This window comes from Esox lucius, chromosome 3 (genome assembly GCF_011004845.1).
Source record: "Esox lucius isolate fEsoLuc1 chromosome 3, fEsoLuc1.pri, whole genome shotgun sequence".
Classification (NCBI taxonomy): domain Eukaryota; kingdom Metazoa; phylum Chordata; class Actinopteri; order Esociformes; family Esocidae; genus Esox; species Esox lucius.
Genome location: NC_047571.1, coordinates 138,871 through 161,151, shown reverse-complemented (window position 1 = coordinate 161,151; position 22,281 = coordinate 138,871). Strand labels below are relative to the sequence as shown.

Sequence of the window (22,281 nt, the reverse complement as noted above, 5' to 3'; positions counted from 1 at the left end):
TGTCTGTAGCTTGAGCAATTCAAAAGTTACCACTTAGCAGTTAATTTACACTAATTATGCAAATTTGCATACGTAAAGTCAAAGAACATTTCCTAATTTGATGGAGGGATAGCCTAAACTGGGTTCGTATCTAAGTTGGTTTTGTATCTGTAGCTTTAACGGTTCAAACAATTCAGTGGATTACTTTATGCTAAGTAGAATAAAGGAAAATCAATAAATGTGTCTTTACATTAAATGCGAACAGTCAAAACTCTTGAATGAGAATCCGGTTCATGTATGTAGCGTGAACGAATGAAAAGATATCGCCCAATGGCTAATTAATGCTAATTATGTAAATTAGCACATGTAAATTCGATACTTGTTTCCTAATTTGAAAGTGAGAGAGCCTAAACTGTTGAAACAAAGTTGGTTTTGTGTCTGTAGCACGAACTGTTCAAAAGAAACAGCCAAACAATAATTACGTTAATTAGCATAAGTAAAATCAATTGAAATTTAATAATTTACAGTGGGGTTAGCCTAATCGTATGAAACAGTTGGTTTCGTGTCTGTAGCTCAAAAGGTTGAAAAGATACAGCCTAATTGCTAATTAATGGTAATTATGTAAATTAGCATATGTAAAATCGAACTTTTTCTAATTTGAAGTAGGAATACCCTAAACCGGTGTAACCAAGTTGGTTTTGTGCTTCAGCTCGAACGGTTAAGATACAGCCTAATATTTAATTAATGGTAATTGCGCTAATTAGCATTCAAAAAGTTAATAAAGGTTTCATTGTATGAAATGAGGATAGTCTAAACTTTTAAAGTTCCCAAATAGTTGGTTGTGTCCATAGCCTGTCTTTTCCAATACGTTTTCTTAGATAGGCCATCGATAGCTGGGCCAGCCCTACCATAACGATACTCGTCAGGGAGGATGGATGGGAGGAAGAGAGGCCAGGAGGGGCTGAAAAAGCCAGGTTGACAAGCCAAACTGCCAAATGTGACAAGCTTACCTATTTATTTTCAAGAGGACACACAAGTGGCAGCTGGTAAAGAGATAATGATTAGCCTAATGATAAGCATTAGTAATGTAATTATTCGGCTAATATCGTTGTAGCGTTGTCAATCTATTCGCAAGCAAAATAAAAAAAATTATTAAAATATTAGTTTTTGTATCGCACAATATAGCGATTCATAGACTTTGCAAATATTATGCAAATATTGGCCACAAAACTAAAGCTTGATCTGTGTATGCAGTAAAATGACCTCTTTTTGTAGCTTCTTAGCAGCAGATTTGTCAGTCCCCCGCTGAAAATGATGAGCCTGAAATTTGCAATGAGGAGGCCATGACTACAGGGACAGGTAGAGAGAATAACAGAGTAAACATTTTTAATTGAAGTTATTTAATGTAAGAGAGCAGTATATGACAGTACATTATAAACCAGTATGCATTGTTTGTTCAGTAGTGGGTGTAGTAAAGGAGGAAATCAAAACAATATGATACCCATGCAGAATTTATTTTATGACCATGACAATGAAGGCCCCCATGCGATCTCATTCCGCCAAATATGGCCTACTGCCTAATTGGAGTCTGTCACCCCTGGTATATGTCCTTGTTTTTATACAATACCGGTGAGTCATGCTGGGAGACGAGACATAGAGAGCATTCAGTGAGACAACAGCCCAGCAAGAGATCTGTGAGACAGCATTGCATCAGCCGCAAGTGGTTGACATGCGGTGAAAAAACACAATCTCTGTATTTTTCTGTGTGTTTGGCATTTGCATCTGCTGCAAGTGATAGTCCTTTCATAAAGTGAGGTATGGAAACATGTTCATCAGCGGATAGAAGAGCATGAGATAAGTAAGATCCATATACATAGTGCTGATGCTTGCTTTCTGTTGGCTAAAAGGGCAGATATAAAAAACTTTCTGGCAGGCAAACAAATGTGAAGCAGGTGAAGAAGCGCCAGGTGATTGAACGCATAATAGATGTGATAAAAGTCATAGGCAAATGTGGACTTAGTCACAGCAGCGGCTGTTTATACTCGAAGATATTGCAGTCAATCATGGAAACGTTCTATAATTGGTATTACCTTTGAGTCATTATGATCTGTGCCTTCAACAGCACCTTCAAGTGTGGTGTAAATTACAGCACCTTCAAGTGTGGTGTAATTTTCATTTTGTACATTTGTAAGGCCTAATAAATGAATGGAAATCTATAGCTTATTTTCTTCGAAATTACCATTCTTTGTATTATTTTCTTAATTTTTTCCCCTGTATGATAAGACCAAGCGTGCCGCACAAGCCCTGAAAAGTGAAGCCAAAACGTCTCGATCGCCCCCTGGTGAGTGGTCCTAGTATAGGTCATAAACCCCGTCTCCCCATGTTATTCAATGGGACGCGAGACCAACTAAACAATTAAATTAAATCTTTTTTCCGAAGCTGGTTTCTGTCATTTACTGTAGTTTGTATCACGCTAATGTAAATTCAAGAGTTTGTTTTTAAAATAAGTTGTTTTTTAGTTGTGGTGTGACGTCGTGATTGACAGCTGTGATTGACAGCTATCTGAGCCGAGGAGCCACTGAAGCGCCAACAGGCTTTTTTCGCGATCTTCGGAGGACTAAGGAGATTGGAGTTTTAAATTTAATCTCTAAATTTCTATAATTGATATAATTTCACACGGACATAATGGGTTGTTCTGCAGTAGATTGTGCTAACCGATCTGGCATTTCCAATCGATCTTTGAATTTTTTTCGGTAAGTTACATTTATAAGCCATTTAATTAGTAAATAAATGTAATGGGCTAGCTAACGTTAGCTAAAAGACAACAAGCCTCGTTAATAGCCATGTTAATAGCTAGCAGGTGATCGTTAGCTAGAAGTTACTAATTATTTTTGTATTAGGCCTATTCTAAATTAAGGTTAAGCATGATGTAAGTTAGGCTATAACATATCGTCTAGGTTTAACAAGCAAAGGTTGTACTGTACTTGGACTTGATTGAACTCTGTTTAAATGTGTGGTTAGTAGGCTACTTGTATTTACCTTATTTTAATGAGTTTGGAGTGTAATGGAGCAGACAGAGTTCACAGGAGCAGGACTCCACTTCCAAAACAGTGCAGCGTGTGCTTGCAATTGATTACGGTATGCGCATTCTGCGAGGGAGAGTGAGGGCGGGGCACAGGGGTGGGGCCGTTGATTTTGCGGCTTTACGTCTTTACTTCCTGCTCGCTACTTCGCATAACTACTGCGCAGAACTGGTCCCAAGATCGCTATCTGCGCAGACGCAAGTCCAAGATGTCAGCGCCATATCGGGACACTGGGGGCTTCAGTTTTCACCAATGGAAAAGAGCGAAGGGGCGTCGTCCATTTTTTTTTTACAGTCTATGGATAAGACCTTCTTAAAACTATTTGAAGAGTACTTATGATAAAAATTAGACCTCTACATGCTTTGAAAGTGGGAAATTCTGCAAAATCAGCTGTGTATCAAATACTTATTCTCCCCCCTGTATATAGTTTCATAACGACCCAGTAGATGAACTGATGCTCTGGCTGGATGGTGATGCTTTGGAGGAAAATGTGTATGCTAATAATTTGAAACGGCGTACGGCTGTGGCAGGTACTTGGGGTCTGAAAGTTCTGGCTGTTCTAGTGTTAAGGTCTTATTACGACTATTACAGCAAGGCAGACCTTAGAGAAGAAGCTGACGGACATGGAGGATTCAAATGCCAAACGGGAGACTGAGCTGAAGGAGATGATCAACAAATTGGAAATGGAGCTGGAGAATGCCAATCTGCTGGCTTCAAATAAGAGTGCAAGTAAGTGTAGAGTGATATTTTTCTTAGAGTGTACTAACTTGATATATTATGCTTTATTTTTATAATAGGGTGTTGTAAAAACATTGGTTTGTGTTCTTTAGACATGCCAGTTCTTACAGAGGAGGAGTTGGACTCCATGTGTCCTACTGCAGCTGCTGTTGCCAAGATTGTCAAGCCTGGAATGAAATTCATGGAGGTAAAATAACTTATTTGAATGTCTGTTTATAAAGTAACCTAATTTCATATCCATCCTCAGTCATTATATTTAGTTGTAGGAATGACATTTTGTTCCAATATTGGAAATGTTCATACATTTTGCATGTGTATTGTCTTTGGAATCGAACCCATTATATTGGTGTTGTTTATTGCGATATACATTTTGGGTGATTGTTGACACAATTTGTCTCTTGAGTCCAAACTGCGGTACACAAGATCAGCACTGTTTTGTTCATTCTTTTATGAAGAAGAATGTAAATTATGGTTCCGGACCACAAAATGCTATACCTTTATGTTACTCAGTCTCCATTTTACAGTTGCTGCTCCCACTCTCTCTGGAAAGTGATCAATAAGGGATTTTTCCATTTGTCACATGACCCCATCACCATCTATCTTCTTACTATTACCAAATAGTCCAATGATAGTACAGTTCACTATTATTCAACATATGAGTAGTGCACTCACACCTGGTGTTGATTAGAACGCCCTGTATTTGTCCTAGTCTCATCTTAGCTCCCACAGTAAAATAAATATCCTGGTGTCGCTAGTGGCTGTAACCCTATTGTTTTTGTTAGTTTAGTTATTATTCCCCCACCATTTTCAGTTGTCAATAGCTCTGACACCTCTGGGTAATGAAACCAAGTTCCAGTCATGCCCCATCTCATAGTGAACAAGCATTTTGCTGTGGTCCATAAAATCCGCCCTATTGAATTTTCCACTGTTTCTAATAGAAAATTGAAACACTTAAATGACCAATTTCCATGACAGTTGGTGAGATGGACCATTGGACCCTTTTCTTTAAAAGTCTTATAAGAAATGTTGATTTCTCAAACATTATGAACCCTATCTGTGATTTACTTTGACATAGGCATGGCTCTTATTTTCTATAAATCCCTAAAGGAATATCGGAGAGCTAGGCAACTTGCTATACAACGTGCTATATATAGAAGTGTCGAAGACACTACATCTTGAAATAATGTCCTGTTTTTCAACAATTCCACATCCGCTAGAGTTGGCTGACACTAGCTAATGTCATTTTACTTTTTTGCAACAACTTCACATTAGCTAGCATCAGTTAACCGTAGCTAAATTCCCTAAACTCATGAGCAACAAACAAATGTTAGCTAGTTTTAGCTGGTGCTACTGTGCTGATTAGCAACATGTTACCTTGGCTAACGCTAGCTAACGAACCTGCAGTGTTTGTAAATGGGTTAACTCTGTTAACAGAACCTTGTTGCTAAACTGTACAGTACATTACTAATCCACAAAGTAACATTAGCTAATGCTAAATTAACTGAATTGATTGTAATTGTTAATGCGTTAATATAGTTGATTGAAAAAAAAGGTCAAACAAAATGTCTATGTACAAATATTGAATTGTTGTAGTTAGCCAGTTATTTATTGTTGTACTAAATACTTACTTAGCCCCCGTTAACACTGGAATACGTCAAGCCATTCACACCTACTAGAAGAGCCGTCAGGGTTCATTTTGACTTGTGCGTGTTTTGAATGGGAGAGTGTTGCTGACACACAGTGATCGGTTGATGGCGCATCTTGCGCGTATATCCAATGACACTTAGTGGCTGTAGGACATTTGACCAAAACATTTTCATCGTGTGCGTATGTTTGTCAGGTTAGGGACGAAAACACTGTTAAATCGTGACGTGAATCATAGCCTTGCAAATTAATAATTATTACCCCACCATGTGAACAAATAGCGATATTTTTTTGTTTATTTTTTTATAAAAAAATTACATTTATTTCTAGTATCGAATTATTACATTATGTAAGGATATGGCGATGGGGCAAAGATGGTTACAATAATTGGAATTAATTGAATTGAGAGTTTAATTAATCCCCTGAATCTACTGAAAGCATGTTATGAAAATTGTGTTCAGAGATGTACATTGAGTAGTTACTATAGGGTTCATACTGCCACTTTTGGATGATTGATTGACAGGTAGGCTGAGCTTATGGTTTTGGGGCGAGACTTCCGGGTTTGGCTGGTGGGACCTGATGTATGTTCCGGTGATAGCACTTCCTGTGTGACACATGTTTGGGTTGATGCTTCTGGTGTGACGTATGCATCTCCAGGGGATGAAATATGGTATAGGGGTGTGTGGTATGTAATTTATGGAGGTTTTGATGTTTAACATAAGTATGCCAAGGTTTGGGAATGTTAAAACCCCAATAGACAGATGTTAGCATAAGTGTTTATGTAATAGATGGTTTATAACCAACCAGTGTTCTCCTTTTGTGATTTGCAATGCTTGTGTAACAGAGGGTTGTGCCATTTTAACAAGTATGGATTTTCATTTGTGAGAGCATTTACTCAATCTTGCTTTTTATTATAAGATATCAAGACTGGGTCGCAACTTATGACTTGTGGAGTTTCTGCCCATTTTTTATTTTAACATGAAATCGTTTTTTAGATTAGATCTGCGCATTTTAATGCTCCACAAAATTAGAAAATCCTTAGTACAAATGGTAGTACATTCAGGTTGATAAACAACGCGTTTTACACAGGTTTTGTAATCCACCATAGCAGTATGTAATGCATATATTGTGTGGGCGACGTTTGTATTCTGAAGTAACAAACCAAACCAAGGCCGGGCAGACTTTCTGGCTAGGTTGAATATATCACAGTTGAGAGAAAAAAAGTGTTCAAAATAAAACTGATGACTTCGTTACATGTGTATGTTTGAGCAATGATGGTTTGTGAAAGCAAAAAGGGTCATTTAAGTCAGCGTTAACCTTCGAGTTGCATTATATGGCAAAAAGTTACAAATGTACCTAGAAGGTTGAGTTTACATTTGTATGAACAATGCTGATTCGTTGACAGCATGAGATGTTGTTTCTGGTAAACAAAATGTCAGTGCGTCTTATCACATTGTACCACAAGCATTGATGTGAGAATGTTTTCTACACAATGGTAACATTGTTTAACAGAAACCAATGCTTATGAACTGTAGTGTTTGTGAGTTTGTAATTGCCTGTCTGTGTGCGTGGATGCGTGTCTTCCGGGTATTGAAGCATGTTGGGAATGGCGATATTTGTATGCTGTATTTTGGACTTAAATTTTGTGTGGTGAATTTTTTTTTAATAAGATGAACGCTGGCTGGTGTATAAAAGTGGATGAGTTTTTCATTAGTAGATAAAATGTAATGTAATGTGATGTTGTGGTGAAGTAACTAAAAAGAACAGGGTTTCTACCGGACCAAGAAGTATCAAATGTAAACCACTACCTGCAGTAAATGGTATAGCGTTATCCATATCACAATTTTAATTATTGTTACTGGTGTAGTTCTAACGTCATGAACTGTGACGTGTATCCAATGGCAAAGATTGGAGGCGTAGCGGCTGTCATTATTAAATTTGCGGCTGCCACAGAAGACATCTGTGGATTTCCAGCGCCAAAGTAGGCTGTTTACAAAGTAAGTTGTTTTATTTGAAAGAATAGGAATAGAGCTCATCTGGGAGGGAGGCGGCAGGCAGGGCATAATTGCTGTTTCTCCCTTTATGATCTGTGGATGTGTTGCAGGGCACACTACATGTCTCCGGTCAGAGCTGTGGTAGTTGGTCTCAAACTTATACCTGTAGTCTCTTTTGGCATCTCTGATGGCCTTCTGTAGGTAATATCTGGACCTCAGAGCCTCCAGGTCCCTGGAAATATAGGCAGAGCACCGTGCTCTGTGCATAGCATGGATGATACCATTAACCTAGGGCTTTTGGTTGGGGTAAGTCTGAACATTTACCCTCGAATCGACATCATCGATGCACTTGGAGGTATATTCTAAGCCATCACTTCTGCTGGGTTTTTTGAGTCCGGCACCATGGGATCCAACCAGGTCTCTGTTGGCAAACCAACAATATATAAAGGCAGTATGAAAATAGAGCATTACATTTCCTGAAAGAAGTGTAGTGTGCTTGCTAGCAGTTTAAAAAAGTATTTATGGTTAAAAATAGTGTTTACTTTTCAAGGTTTGGAGTCTATTTTTCAAGAGATAGTGTTGGTGTGGTTAATTAACATAAGTTAGCATGACATAGTGGCGGTGTTACCAATGAAAGGGCTTTTGTCTGTAGCTCGAACGGTTCAAGATATACAGCCTTATAGTTAATTTACGCTAACTAGCATATGTAAGATCAATAAATGTTTCATCGTATGAATTGGGAAAGGCTAACCTGGAGATACAAAGTTGGTTTTGTGTCAATCAAATGGTTCAAAACCTACAGCCTAATAGTTAATTATAGCTAATTACACTAATTAGCATATATAAAAACAATTGACATAATTTTGTCTTAAATGTCTGAAACTAAGTTGGTTTCGTTACTGTGGCATGAATGGTTCAAAAGATTCAGCCTAATAGTTAGTTAATGCTATGTACGCTAATTAGCAAGCAACTATATTTATTTCAGGTCACAAAATTTGCATCTCTGCATTTAAAATGCCTCTCCTCAAGTTCTAACAAACTAAGCAGAACCCATTACACCAATCCTTAGATCTCTGCACTGGCTCCCTGTATCTCATAGAATTTATTTTAAGATATTGCTACTTATTAATATATCAGGCAACTTTTCTTAAAAGGAATCCTGACTATTAAGATAGATAGGCCTAAATATGCTACAATTACTCTCTCCTACAAAAAAACATGGTTAGAAATACATTTTCGTTATTTAAAAAATCCTCTGTGTATTACAGAATTTGAACTACTAAGGCAGCCATTATTTTTGGTGTGCGAAATGCATTCTGGGTCGATGACGTGTAATGGTTGTTTTCATATTGAGAGGAGAGCTAATGGCGCAAAGTTTAACTGTAGCTACAGACAAAAAGTGATTATAATGACACATTGTGCAGCGTTTGGTTGTAATTTCCAGTCCAAAGGCAACAAGGTGAGTGACGTAAGCCTCCACTGCTTTCCTCACGAGAAGAAAATAAGAAAACAGTGGGGATGTTGCTTGTGGACGAGTACAACTCCCTAAAGTCCCACAGCTGTGTTCACGCAACTTCAGCCCTGATTCATTTAGTCGGCTAAAACAGCTCACAGGTGCTGCTGGTTACAAGCGAAGGCTAAAACCAAAATTCTGTGTCTTCAATTTTCCCCACAAGTAGCCTAAACGTCCGCACATAGCGAGGGAATGCCGCGCTAAAAACGGCTAAGGCAAGAGACTCTGGACACTCTCCTGCTAGGATGTCAACAACCCACTCCTACAGTTTCAGTCGTAGAAGACGGATCATCAGACACTACGCCAATCATGGAGGTAACCGACAAGCCACCAGATGCTGTTAATGTATCCATAACTGTAGGCCTACACTGTTCGCCAAGTATAACCGATGCGGCATCGCAGGCGAATGTAAACCAGTCAGATGCAGCTGTACAGTGGCTGTTACTGTAGGCCTACTGTCAAAACCTAGCTGGTACATTGGAAAAACTCTAGGCGCAGCTGGTACAACCTATACACGTCACTACCTAGAATGCGTTGAGCTGAATACACTCACCTGAAGGATTATTAGGAACACCATACTAATACTGTGTTTGACCCCCTTTCGCCTTCAGAACTGCCTTAATTCTACATGGCATTGATTCAACAAGGTGCTGAAAGCATTCTTTAGAAATGTTGGCGAATATTGATAGGATAGCATCTTGCAGTTGATGGAGATTTGTGGGATGCACATCCAGGGCACGAAGCTCCGGTTCCACCACATCCCAAAGATGCTCTATTGGGTTGAGAACTCATTGTCATGTTCAAGAAACCAATTTGAAATGATTCGAGCTTTGTGACATGGTGCATTATCCTGTGTGAAGTAGCCATCAGAGGATGGGTACATGGTGGTCAGAAACAATGCTCAGGTTGGCCGTGGCATTTAAACGATGCCCAATTGGCACTAAGGGGCCTAAAGTGTGCCAAGAAAACATCCCCCACACCATTACACCACCACCACCAGCCTGCACAGTGGTAACAAGGCATGATGGATACATGTTCTCGTTCTGTTTACGCCAAATTCTGACTACCATCTGAATGTCTCAACAGAAATCGAGACTCATCAGACCAGGCAACATTCTTCCAGTCTTCAACTGTCCAATGTTGGTGAGCTTGTGCAATTTGTAGCCTCTTTTTCCTATTTGTAGTGGAGATGAGTGGTACCCGGTGGGGTCTTCTGCTCTTGTAGCCCATCCGCCTCAAGGTTGTGCATGTTGTGGCTTTGCTGCATACCTCGGTTGTAACAAGTGGTTATTTTAGTCAAAGTTGCTCTTTTATCAGCTTGAATCAGTCGGCTTATTCTCCTCTGACCTCTAGCATCAACAAGGCATTTTTGCCCACAGGACTGCCGCATGCTGGATGTTTTTCCCTTTTCACACCATTCTTTGTAAACCCTAGAAATGGTTGTGCGTGAAAATCCCAGTAACTGAGCAGATTGTGAAATACTCAGACCGGCCCGTCTGACACCAACAACCATGCCACGCTCAAAATTGCTTAAATCACCTTTCTTTCCCATTCTGACATTCAGTTTGGAGACCAGGACCACACCCCTAAATGCATTGAAGCAACTGCCATGTGATTGGTTGATTAGATAATTGCATTAATGAGAAATTGAACAGGTGTTCCTAATAATCCTTTAGGTGAGTGTATAACTGTGTCATCAGCGTAACAGTGAAAGTTTACATTGTGATTTCGGATTACATCGCCCAGATGGAGCATTGAGGAAAACCAAAGCATACTTTTGACTTGTCAGAGGATATGCCATCCACACTAACAAACTGATATCTTTCAGATAAATAAGATTTAAACCAGGCTAGAACATGTCCACGTAGCCCAATATGGGTTTCCAGTCTCTCTAAGAGAAGGGAGTGATAAATAGTGTCAAAAGCAGCACTAAGTTCAGGAGATTGTCTTGACCAGGACCACTCCCCTAAATGCATTGAAGCAACTGCCATGTGATTGGTTGATTAGACAATTGCATTAATGAGAAATTGAACAGGTGTTCCTAATCTTTTAGGTGAGCGTACATAACCATGGCAGCCTACGAGTGAATGGATTTTCAGCATTTTTTAACAAACAAAACATTTGGAGTTTTTGTACCACCTTTTTTTATAGCTGACCCCCACGTTATCTTATAAGGCCAACAAGTCGTACTATTTGGGGTTCCTTTTAAATCCTGAAAGTTACAAATAAGCTTTGTCGTCTTCAATGTCATGTGACTTTCCTCACAGACTTTGGTGGTTTCTCTCTCTCTCTTCCTTATCTATCGTCTATGATATGAATTTGTGTACATTTGCATCAAGTGAACCGGAGTGATGTGCTCTGTTCTCTTGGTCCTGGTTAACATTCTAGCAGCAGCATTCTGAATGAGCTGCAGTTGTTTTGTTTTTCGGGAGTCCAGATAAGAGGCCATTACAATAGTCAACCCTACTACAGATAAATGCATGGATGAGCTTCTCTTGGTCTTTTTGGGACACCAAGCCTTTGATTCTGGTTATCATCTTTTAGATGATAGAATGCTGTTTTGGTGACCGCTTTGATATGACTGTTAAATGTAAGGTCTGAGTCTATCAGAACACCAAGATTACGCACTTTATCCCTGGTTTTAAGGACCCAAGAGTCCAGCTCTTTACTGATACTTATTTAATTTTGTTTGTCAAGCACAATCTGTTTTATCTTGGTTTAATTGTAGACAATTTTGGTTCATCCAGGTATTTATGTGCTCTATACAGTGACACAGTCTATTGAGCTGTTGTCATACGGTTCGAGAGCCGTGTATATTTGAGTATCATCGGCATGCTGTGGTAGTTAATGTTGTTTTGGAGAATTTGGCCCCGAGGTAGGATGCAGAGATTGAACAGATGCGGTCCGAGAACTGATCCCTGTGGAACTGATTTACTATCAATAATTTAGTAGTAACTTTATTTCATTTATAAATTCTAAAGTTCGAATCTACTTATCTCTACCTTTTTGTTTCTTTAAATATTTAATATCAATTTTAAATGGTTCCAGAAATACTTTTGGGTGGAAAATATTTCATAATTCCAAAACATTACTGTAATAAATGGTTTCAATTTGAAAGCCCTATTTTTCATTCTTATTATGATTAAAGGGTTTAAAAGACTGGAAGACATCTTTCTAATTATTCTGTGCTTTCTCTTAGCTGTACAACGCATTTGTGGATGTCCAGGGCCAGTTGCTTGTGGAGAAGCAGGAGAACCGGCGTGTGACACAGATATTGGATGAGATTGTCCAAGAGGTGGAAGAGAAGGCACCTATTCTGAAGCGCCAGCGGGAGGAATATGAGAATGTACAGAGGTCCATGAGCAGCCTCTGTGTCAAGCTGGAACAGGCCAGGATGGTGAGATCAATGGAATCTGGGTCATGGTCATTGTCACCTTATAGAAGAAGAGACAAATGGAAAAATAACTTGAGTTTTAAGGCTATGATTGACCCATCTTGAGCTCTTATAATTTCTAGGAGATCCACAGCCTTCAGAAGGAGGCAGATGATGCCAAAAAACACTGCTCTAGCCTGGAGGTGGATAGTGAGCGGTCTAGGAGACAGTTAGAGGACATGTCCCTGCAGGTATATACTTATGTCATTCTTTTCTATTATGTTTTTAAAATTGTAATATACCGTTTTGGTGTAATATATTGGCACACTTACATTTTCTTCTGGAATAAGTTGGATTTAAAATGTCTTTGTTTATGGAAATTCATTGTATAACATTTTTGTTGTAATTTAAATTGTGACTGTGCAAAATGGTGTTGTCAGTTTCTCTTTCACGCCCTTACAGTTAGACAAATCATCTGGGCATGTGCACTTTTCATTCACACTATTAGTACGTGGTACCAAAACAGCAGATACATTTTGCATTCCACATCAACACTCTTAGTTGCTTTCCATGTTTATCAATGTACTGGTATACTTTGCATCTACAGCACAGTATGTGAGGGGTGCGGATCGTTTGGAAATTCCCCTCTTTCACATCGCTCTGCTCAAAAGCGCTCTACGCTCACAGAAAAAAAAATGCTGCTCCAAATTCGCTCCATTCATTTTTTTTGTTTCATTATAATTCAAACAAGACCATGCAATTTTTTGTGATTATGTCCTGTATTCATTTTATATTAAAATATAACCAAAACCGTATAGTGTTTTAATTGTGCTTGTTTATTAACGGCATGAAAGGATGAGAATACAATAATTATAATTCCAAATAGACTACAAATCTAGACAGCCTTTTAACTAATGTATGCGCTCAAACAGGTATAGAACTGTATTAGTAGCTTATTATTAAACGTGTGTATATATACATAAGGAAAGCCTTTCCGATTTCCGATACACTAAGAGCATTTCCGAACTAACGAAGCCATATCAGCATGCTGCCAAAAATATACAAATTATTTTTTTCAGTGGGTTACATGTAAAAGAATAATGCAAATGCTTTGAAATATTAAATGCTCAGCATTTAACTATAGCTTACATATTGCACATATTGGATAAAATAAAATCTAAAGCTTTTAGAAAAAGGCGTTGGGCCAAAGTGGCTTCATGTTCATTCTGGCATATCTCTCCAAGCTGGTTACGCACCAGATCTCCTCTTATAACCCACTCAGTTTTAAATATTGGATCCAATACAGCAGCCAGGATAAGATGCTTATCTTTATAGTACTGCACATAACAATTGGATACATTCTCTGATAGTGTTTCTGCAAATGCAGAAATGCATGTCTATGGGCTGAGATAAGGTAGTCAAAATGTTCTTAAAAACAGCGTGGGGAGAATCATGCCCAGGTTCCCCAAATCCTTTTGGATTTTATCTGTAAAGTCTGCTAGTGGCGTCAGTGTGTCTGCCAGAACCTGATGCCGAAGGGTGTGTTTGGCATCATCGGATGTAGACTTCAGATTATTTTGCCATAATACGTCTCTTTTGGAAAATCTTCGATTCTTCAGACTCAATCATACGTAATGGGCTGTTCCATCGAGTTATGCAGACTGTGTTCAGATGCACTCCCGATCTGTAGATTTCTCCAATCTGCCTCTGTGTCGGATTCCGGATTTTCATCTTCTTTATTACTGCTCTCCCCTAAACCAGGTAGGTTGAAGGCCTTGACCATGTTACTTGTACTCTGTCACAGCTCAACAACACTTAAAATGTCCGGTCAATGAAACTGGCAACAGAGCCTAGGAAACTGTGTTCCCTTCTGCTTGTCCAAATATTGGTAGACACTACAAACCCATCGCCTAGTTTCATAGGGCGTCAAGTCTTATCGAATATTGCATGGGGCATCTCGAATAGTACTATAGCAAGATTGTGTGTAGCCTGGTTGGGCTGCACTTGCGAGGTGCCGCCTCCCTTCCCTTTCTCTGCGGGTTAAGGGTTCATAGTCCATCTGAACCATTTTAAAGAGTCTCATTCATGTACTTCTTTCCTGCGATGCTGCTGGGGCTTTCTGTGCAGAAAAGTAGTCTTCGAATGTTGCTTTTCCTGCAGTGCTCGTTCCTGCTGACTCTCTGCCAATATATTTATGAATATTAATTTCATTAAATAATATCATAAAATGTAAACCATTGCGCTCTCCCAAGTGGAAGTGTGTTGCTATGATTATGGCTTAAATTAAAGGATTTTGTAGCAAAGCCTTTCAATTTCCAACTACTTTAATATTAACTTATAATGTAACTTTCCTTCTGGCCCGCTCAAATATCGCTGCTTGCTCCTCTCCCACTCCACTCACATACTCTGATCTGGCTTTTCACCGGGGATACATTTAAATACAGATACACCAATGTCAAGTCAATTTATTTATAAAGCACATTTAAAAACTACCAATGCTGAAAAAAGTGCTGCACAAACTTAAGTAATCAATCAAAACATAACAATAAATAAATAGAAACTAACAAAAAAGACAATTAACATCACCTTAAAATCTATTATATATTTGACTTGTGAAGGCAAGGCCAATATTGGAGATATGGTCCCTGTTTCTGGTACCATTCAACAATCTAGCAACCGCATTCTGGACAAGCTTCCAGCGTGATAATGAGTGACAAATTCCAAAGTACCAAAAATTGCAATATTCAATTTAAGTACATGTATAACAATCTCCAAGTCCTTAAAGGAGAGGAAGGATTTTAATTTTGCCATCATTCTCAGATGAAACAAAGCTACCTTTGACAAGAGAATTAATCTGAAATTTTAAGGCTGAAAAATTGCAAGGGAGGTGCACATTTGTGGTCAATGGCCCCACATTTTTAGATGGCCCCCCCAAATCAATTGAGGAACTAAATAGTAGAACTTCCGTCTTACTCTCGTTAATACCACATTTCCACTGGTGTTTTACCCTGATGTCCAGACTTCTTTCTGTTTCCACTGACATGGGTCAGGGCCAGTTGGCCACTAGGCCATGGCCAAGTAGCCTGGCTACTTTTAGAGACCACTGCTAATGCTTCTGTTCCTCTGAACTTTTTTGGAAAGGAAATTTCTTGGTCTCTTAATTTTTTACAGAGCTGTTTTAACCCTACCCTTGGTTACAATATGCCCGACGACGCCGGGACACTCCTCACAGCTTCTGGCACCCTGTAATTTGGTGTGACGAGATCAAAATAGAGCTTCATGGTCACAACCATAAGCGATGTGTTTGGAGAGGGGTCAACAAGGCCTATAGGTAACAGAATACCATCCCCACTGTTAAGCATGGTAGTGGCTCATTGATGTTTTGGGTATGTGTAAGCTTGAAAGGCACAGGCAATCTTGTGAAATTTAATGAGGCAAGATGAATGCAGCATGTTATCAGAATATACTGGCAGACAATTTGCCGTCTTCTGCACAACAGCTACGAATGGGAGGCTCTTGGACTTTTTGGTGACCAGGGTTAGGGGTTAGGGTTTCTTTGTAGCTGTGTTTTGTTTTGTGATTGTGCCATTCTGTTATGACACCTACAGTGTCTCCCATAAGAAATAAAAGACCTGTGTTTTCTTTATAAATGGTACATATATTATCAATTCTACAAGGTTATGCAATCTTTTGAGCACATTTATATATAAAGTACATTTGTTTAATAGCCCTACCAATATGTGCCTGTTATATCCACATAACATTTATTTCATGTGAAAGTGCTATTACTTGCTAATGGTCAATTAAAAAATTGTAGGATTTTAGAAGACCCCCAGTTAATCACTTGTAATTTTGCCGTTAATCACAGTACTCATATGTAAATTTTAACTAAGAGGTGAATCTTTTTATTAATATGCATATTAGTATTTTACCTGAATGTGGAATATAATTTGTCACCAACTGAAAATATGGGTTTTATGGAATGGTAGTCAGACTACATGTTGCGAAGTGAACTTAAGTTTACGCAAATAAAATGGGTTTCGTCATTAGAATTTTTTTATGTGAAAGGGCTAAGTGGTCGGTGGGAATTTCTGCCGGATTTCACTACTTGGACATTTTGGGTCCTAGATTCATTTCTGTAACAGATACAACCTATTATGATGTATCCTGGTAATCACAACCCCCTTGGCTACAATAAAAAAACACAAAAACAGACTTCTGGGTCACCATTTAGAAAACTCATCTATTGGAAAGGCAAAAATAAATTGGAAAATATTTCTGCCATAATACATTTATTTTGAAAGCATTATTAAGTTTTGTGTCAATGGTATTCCCTCATATTTTCATGCCTTTACTATCAAATTACACTGTATTGGGTTGAAAATAATGAATTTTTTTTATAATAGAAGGTAAAAAATATAGGCACCCCCAAAAAATGTTGTTCTTCTACCTAGAAATAAAACACACTAAAATAACAAATAATGATTTTATCACTTCTTTTGGGGTGTAATGACGCAGAACGGCAGCACTAGATCGCTAGATACGTTTGGACTTATATAATTTATAAACTCAAAAAAATTACCAACTTCTTCCCAAAAATGTATTCTTCCCAACAATGTATTATGGTTCATAACATCATATATAGTGATGTACACCCTTGTAATCCCTATTCTTGTCTACACATTAGCCTTTCTAAGATGCATGGTCAATGTCGTTGCCTGGTGAAAAGTTCCCATAGCAACCCAAATAATACACAGACAACCCAAATTATACACGGAACGCTTCACGAAAGTGGCTACAAATAATATGCCATTGAAACCGGACGATGATGGCGATTTCTATTTTCATACCTATTTGTGCAAATGAGCACTGTTTCCACGGGTTTCAACCTGGGAGGGTTAAATTGCATTTTCTCCTATTCCTGTTATAGGTGCGTGTGCTGCTGGTGGAGCTGGAGGAAGTACGGGGCAATCCTATTGTCCACGATGAGACTGCCAATGTGAGCAGCAGCTCTGAGGTTGTCAGACTTCGCCAGGTTCGTTTCCGCAGTGTGGATGAGCTGCAGAGGCAGAATCAGAGTATGCTGGTGCGCCTCCGGGAGCTGGAGGAACAGAGGGAGAGAGAGCAGACTGAGGCCAAGTCTGCATGGTAAGTATTTGTAAATACCTTGATTCAGTAATATGTATGCCCCCCACGTGCCTGTACACCTTCCCAACAACGTCTGGGCATGCTCCTCATGAGACAGCAGATGGTATCCTGGGGGTTCTCTTACCTGACCTAGATGAGACTACTGGGAGACACAGCAAACCTTCTTGTAACGGCACGTATGGATGTGCCATCCTGGAAGAAACTGGACTACCTATGCAACCTGAATGGGCTGCAGGTCCCACTTCATGCTACCAGTGGTGACAAGGATACTAGCAAAATTCTAAACTAGAGAAGAATCAGTCAGGAAGGATCAGGAGAGAACAACTGTTCAGAGAATTTCTTGCTCTTAAACTCAAATAAAACAGAAATGCTCCTTTTAGGACCCAAAAAACAAAGAGCGTTGTTAGCAGATCTCACTGTGAACCTCGACGGCTGCATGGTCGTATCCCAAAAAACTGTAAAAAACCTTGGCGTTACCCTTGACCCTGACCTCTCCTTTGAAGAACATAAAAAATATGTCTCAAGAGTTGCTTATTTTCATCTTCGAAACATCGCAAAAATTAGAAACTTCCTATCAAAAACTGATTCAGAAAAATTAATCCATGCTTTCGTTACTTCTAGATTAGATTACTGCAATGCTCTTATCTCTGGTTATCCAGACAAATTAATAAATAAACTTCAATTAGTGCTGCACACAGCTGCTAGAATCCTAACTAGAACAAAAAAATTTGAACACATTACTCCTGTCCTGGCATCCTTACATTGGCTGCCTGTTAGGGTTAGGGCTGATTTTAAGGTTTTACTCTTAACCTATAAATCAATACATGGACTTGCTCCTACTTACCTTGCTGAAATGATCCAGCCATATATACCTACACGTAACCTTAGATCGCAAGACGCAGGCCTTTTAATTGTACCTAGAATTTCTAAACAAACAATTGGCGGCAGGGCCTTTTCTCATAGAGCTCCACTCCTGTGGAATGATCTGCCAATTAAGGTTAGAAATGCAAACTCAGTGCAAACTTTCAAGTGTCTACTAAAAACTAATCTCTACAGCACGGTTTATAATTAGGTGTAGCCTGGCCCGGGGGCGTGAAGGTGACCAGTAGGCTTGATACTGTCCACCCTTGCGGTCTTGCCAGGTGGGCTCTCGTCGCCACTGGGATGCCCTCCCTCCAATGCCCTTCGGGGGAAGAGTCACTGGCTTGTTGTTGACTCTCTATTGCGCACTTGTGCAGTTGGGCTGTACGCTACTAGCAATACTCGGCCCTCATTCAGGGGGGTTGCGGTTGGTGGGTGTCCCTTTGGTTGATGCCTGGCAATGTGGTTGGATTGATTTCCTGCCTGTTGGGCCCTGTCCGGGGCCTCCCCCGGGTAGGGCCACAGTGTCACCGGACCCCCCCGTCTCAGTTTCCAAGGTGTTACGCTGCTATATTATTGTGCTGGGGGACATGAGGGATGTACTACTAACTTTTCTCAGTTTCCTCCAATTTTAAATTTTAGAAGGAGATGAGGTCCTGGTCCACACCTGCGGATTACCTGGTTTGGGGGGACCGTTGCTATTCCTGTCCTTGTCCACCTGGTCATACTTCTGACCTAGTCTAAAATCAAATATACTCTGGATTTAGCCAAGAGAAATTTATTTATTATTCCAATTGGACTCTTAATATCTCACCCGGCACAGCCAGAAGAGGACTGGTCACCCCTCTGAGCCTGGGTCCTCTCTAGGTTTCTTCCTAAAATTCGACCTTCTTAGGGAGTTTTTCCTAGCCACTGAAATTCAACACTACTGTTGTTTGCTCCTTGGGGTTTAAGGCCGGGTGTCTCTGTAAAGCACTTTGTGACAACTGCTGTTGTAAAAAGCGCTTTATAAATAAATTTTGATTGATTGATTGAATTTTGAACTGTTTGTGGCCACCTCCTGCCGAACCCTTCCCTTTTTTGGGGGGGATGTCTTGCTGTTGCCTCCAGTTGTCACATTGATTCACAATCACTTAAGCTTCCTAATATGTTTCTTTAAATTGTTTGAACAGTGTATCATTGCTTCTACCCGTGCATTATTTCAAAATGAATGGTTAATTCCTGTTCTTGCTGTGTTGGCACAAGGAGCGGTGTAAGGAAATACATCATCTCCAGCAGTAAATGTAAACCATAAGTTAAACTATATTTCTCATGTCCTGTCTATATGTAGTGTTACCCAGCTGGAGCAGCAGCTGGACAATGTCCAGCAGGAGCTGGAGATTATTAAAGAACAGAGGAACCAGCAGAAGCAGTTGGCTGACTCCAACGCCCGGCAGAGAGACATGTATCGAATTCTGCTGTCCCAGAGCACTGGCTTAGACTTCCCACCCCAAGGTGAGCCTCTCAGCTACTATTATAAAAACCTACACACTGATAACACTCCTCAACCCCCATGTATCCTAACCCCTAGCAACATTCCCTTCACAATTGTATCCAATGATAAAGCTGTGGATGAACATTGAACCTGTGAAATGTTTTACACCCCTCTGGTTGCCAATTTATTTTTCTTGCAATTCTGTAAATCATCTGAGTGTCTCCACATGGTGTCTGCCCATCTAGCTAGCACTGGTTATAAATTGCTCTATGGTCTGTTCATCAAAGGAAAAAAAAATCAGTTTCCATAATAAAATCTCAACTTGTGCCGCCATTCTAACTCAACTGCAGTTGGGCAGAAGAATTTAACATCACGATCAACATCACAATCCATAATGTTAGAAAGTGGAAAATACTGGCAATCCAACTTAGTTATGTAAGTATATATTTAAGAGCTAATTGAAATATTTGGTGTTTTTGGACTTTCACTAGCGAATGTTAATGAAATTGACTGCGCCTCCCTTGTGCTCCCTTGTCAAGAGTGAGCAAATGTGCTGTACAAAATGTGACACTGTAGAAAACGAACACTAGTGCTGCCGCAAATAACTATTTTGCTAATTGATTACTCCAGTGATGCACAGGTGGATTGTCCAGTTATTGGAAGGGTACAATATTTGCTTAAAAGTGGCAATGGGCAATCAGCTGATCGTTCTTCTAATGAATGGCAAATTGGGACAATTGAGCTCTGAAGTTTCCTTTTTCTTCAGATTTCTCATGATTGTACTTCTATTTTATTTGTGCAGGAAAAACTATTGGGACAGAGTTCTCATTTTCATTGGTGCCCTGTGTTTCAACCGCAGCCATAAAACATACAAAATAACAGATTTAAACAGTTGAAAATACACATTAAGAATGGCAAACAATTCACTGTAATATATTTACCTAACAACTGTTTATAATGTGAAATGGATATTGTGATCTTCAACTTCAGGTCATAATGAATAGAATTCCAAGATTGAGGCGTGATAGGTAAAAGATGTTTTGCCTGAGGAAAAATGCACCTGATATGAACCTAAACTAAAATGGAAAAGCAGACAAGGACTCACTCTAAAAAGCACATTGGTTTAGATTAACTTACTACACTGAGCATCATGCAGTTTTTCAGTATTTTTTTTGCTGGGTCCCACAAAGACCTGAATAAAGAAAATGATTGTTTAACTAGTTTGCGCAGCATGCACATATGTGAATTTGTTGATTGATTCTTTAGATTAGATCGACTAGAGTAAGTCCAAATGTTATCAAATTCCCCTACAAGTGGGAGATTTTTTTTCTAATGGTTATAGTAAATGATCTGGTAATAGATTTTATCTACCTGCCACAGTGGCTGGTCAACCAAATAAATAGTCTGAGGTCCTATTTAGGAAAATTATTTGTTCTAATATTGATCAGATGCAAATTTGATTATTCCCAGGTCCTCCACGTGATGTCACTCCCCACACCTACACCCCCAGCCGGCCCTCTTTCCCCCCTCCTACCAGGTCAACACCTATGAGAGCTGCAACATCTGAGTCTGCCCAGAATACCCAAGCAAAGGCTGCCCTCAAACAGGTCTGGCCCCCCAGGGATTCTATTTTTTGACAAGAGGAAATTATACAGTATCATGTGTATTTTCCACAGTGCTACCTCATTTGTTAACTCATTAGCCAGTTAGCTATATCCCTGAGGGTATCATGTGAATTAAGTTTGGTCTACTCAAACTTTTCTAAAGGTAGACCACATTAATTACTGTCTACTATCTTTCAGTTTAGGCTGTGTTCTAACTATATGATTAGATTTTGCCCATCTGTCACTATCTTTAGCTTGCTTGTTATTACTTATTGTATGTTCATAATCCAATGATAAACGTTACATTATTACAATACTGTCTTGTTAATCCATGGCTTGTTTTTAATTCATGCTACATTCAAAGGTCTTGCTATTTCAGCAGGCTATTGTGTGAAATAGGCTCTGCTGTCTTTCATTACTGTAGGATGAGCCTTTACATAGAATCACTTTTTTGTTAAGGACATAACTATTGAGCCAATAGAGTTCAGTTTATTAAAATAATCACAGTGGTGTTGCCTCTTTGTTGTTCAACAATACTTCAGGTTGCAACCCTATCCATACAGGAGACATGACTACCCAGAATTCCATAGAATTCCTGTAAGCCCATTGGCTAATTACAGTTTACAGCGAGCTTTGACAGAACGTGACTTCCTGTGAATGGAATTTCCTATGAATGATAGCAACAGATGTCCTGTTTTAAACTAAACTAAATTCATAAAATAATAATACATTACCTTTTGTTAATGTAGTCTAGGATGTGCTTTGCTCTTCTGGAATATCTCCCTATACCATACCATACCATCTTCTTCCGCTTCATCCGGGGCCGGGTCGCGGGGGCAGCAGTCTAAGCAGGGATGCCCAGACTTCCCT

General features: G+C 39.3%; 1 protein-coding gene across 4 annotated transcripts in view; it reads left to right on the top strand.

Annotated features, from left to right (window-relative positions):
• Positions 1-22,281, top strand: part of tpra (translocated promoter region a, nuclear basket protein) — a 160,489-nt gene that overhangs the window by 28,044 nt on the left and 110,164 nt on the right. For all 4 annotated transcript variants that reach the window (XM_013132787.4, XM_013132788.4, XM_013132785.4 and 1 more), the window contains exons 10-16: positions 3,654-3,791; positions 3,893-3,987; positions 12,151-12,348; positions 12,468-12,575; positions 17,255-17,472; positions 19,664-19,827; positions 21,278-21,414. In XM_013132787.4, coding sequence (XP_012988241.3) covers positions 3,654-3,791; positions 3,893-3,987; positions 12,151-12,348; positions 12,468-12,575; positions 17,255-17,472; positions 19,664-19,827; positions 21,278-21,414 — 1,058 coding nt within the window. The remainder of the gene's footprint in view (positions 1-3,653; positions 3,792-3,892; positions 3,988-12,150; positions 12,349-12,467; positions 12,576-17,254; positions 17,473-19,663; positions 19,828-21,277; positions 21,415-22,281) is intronic.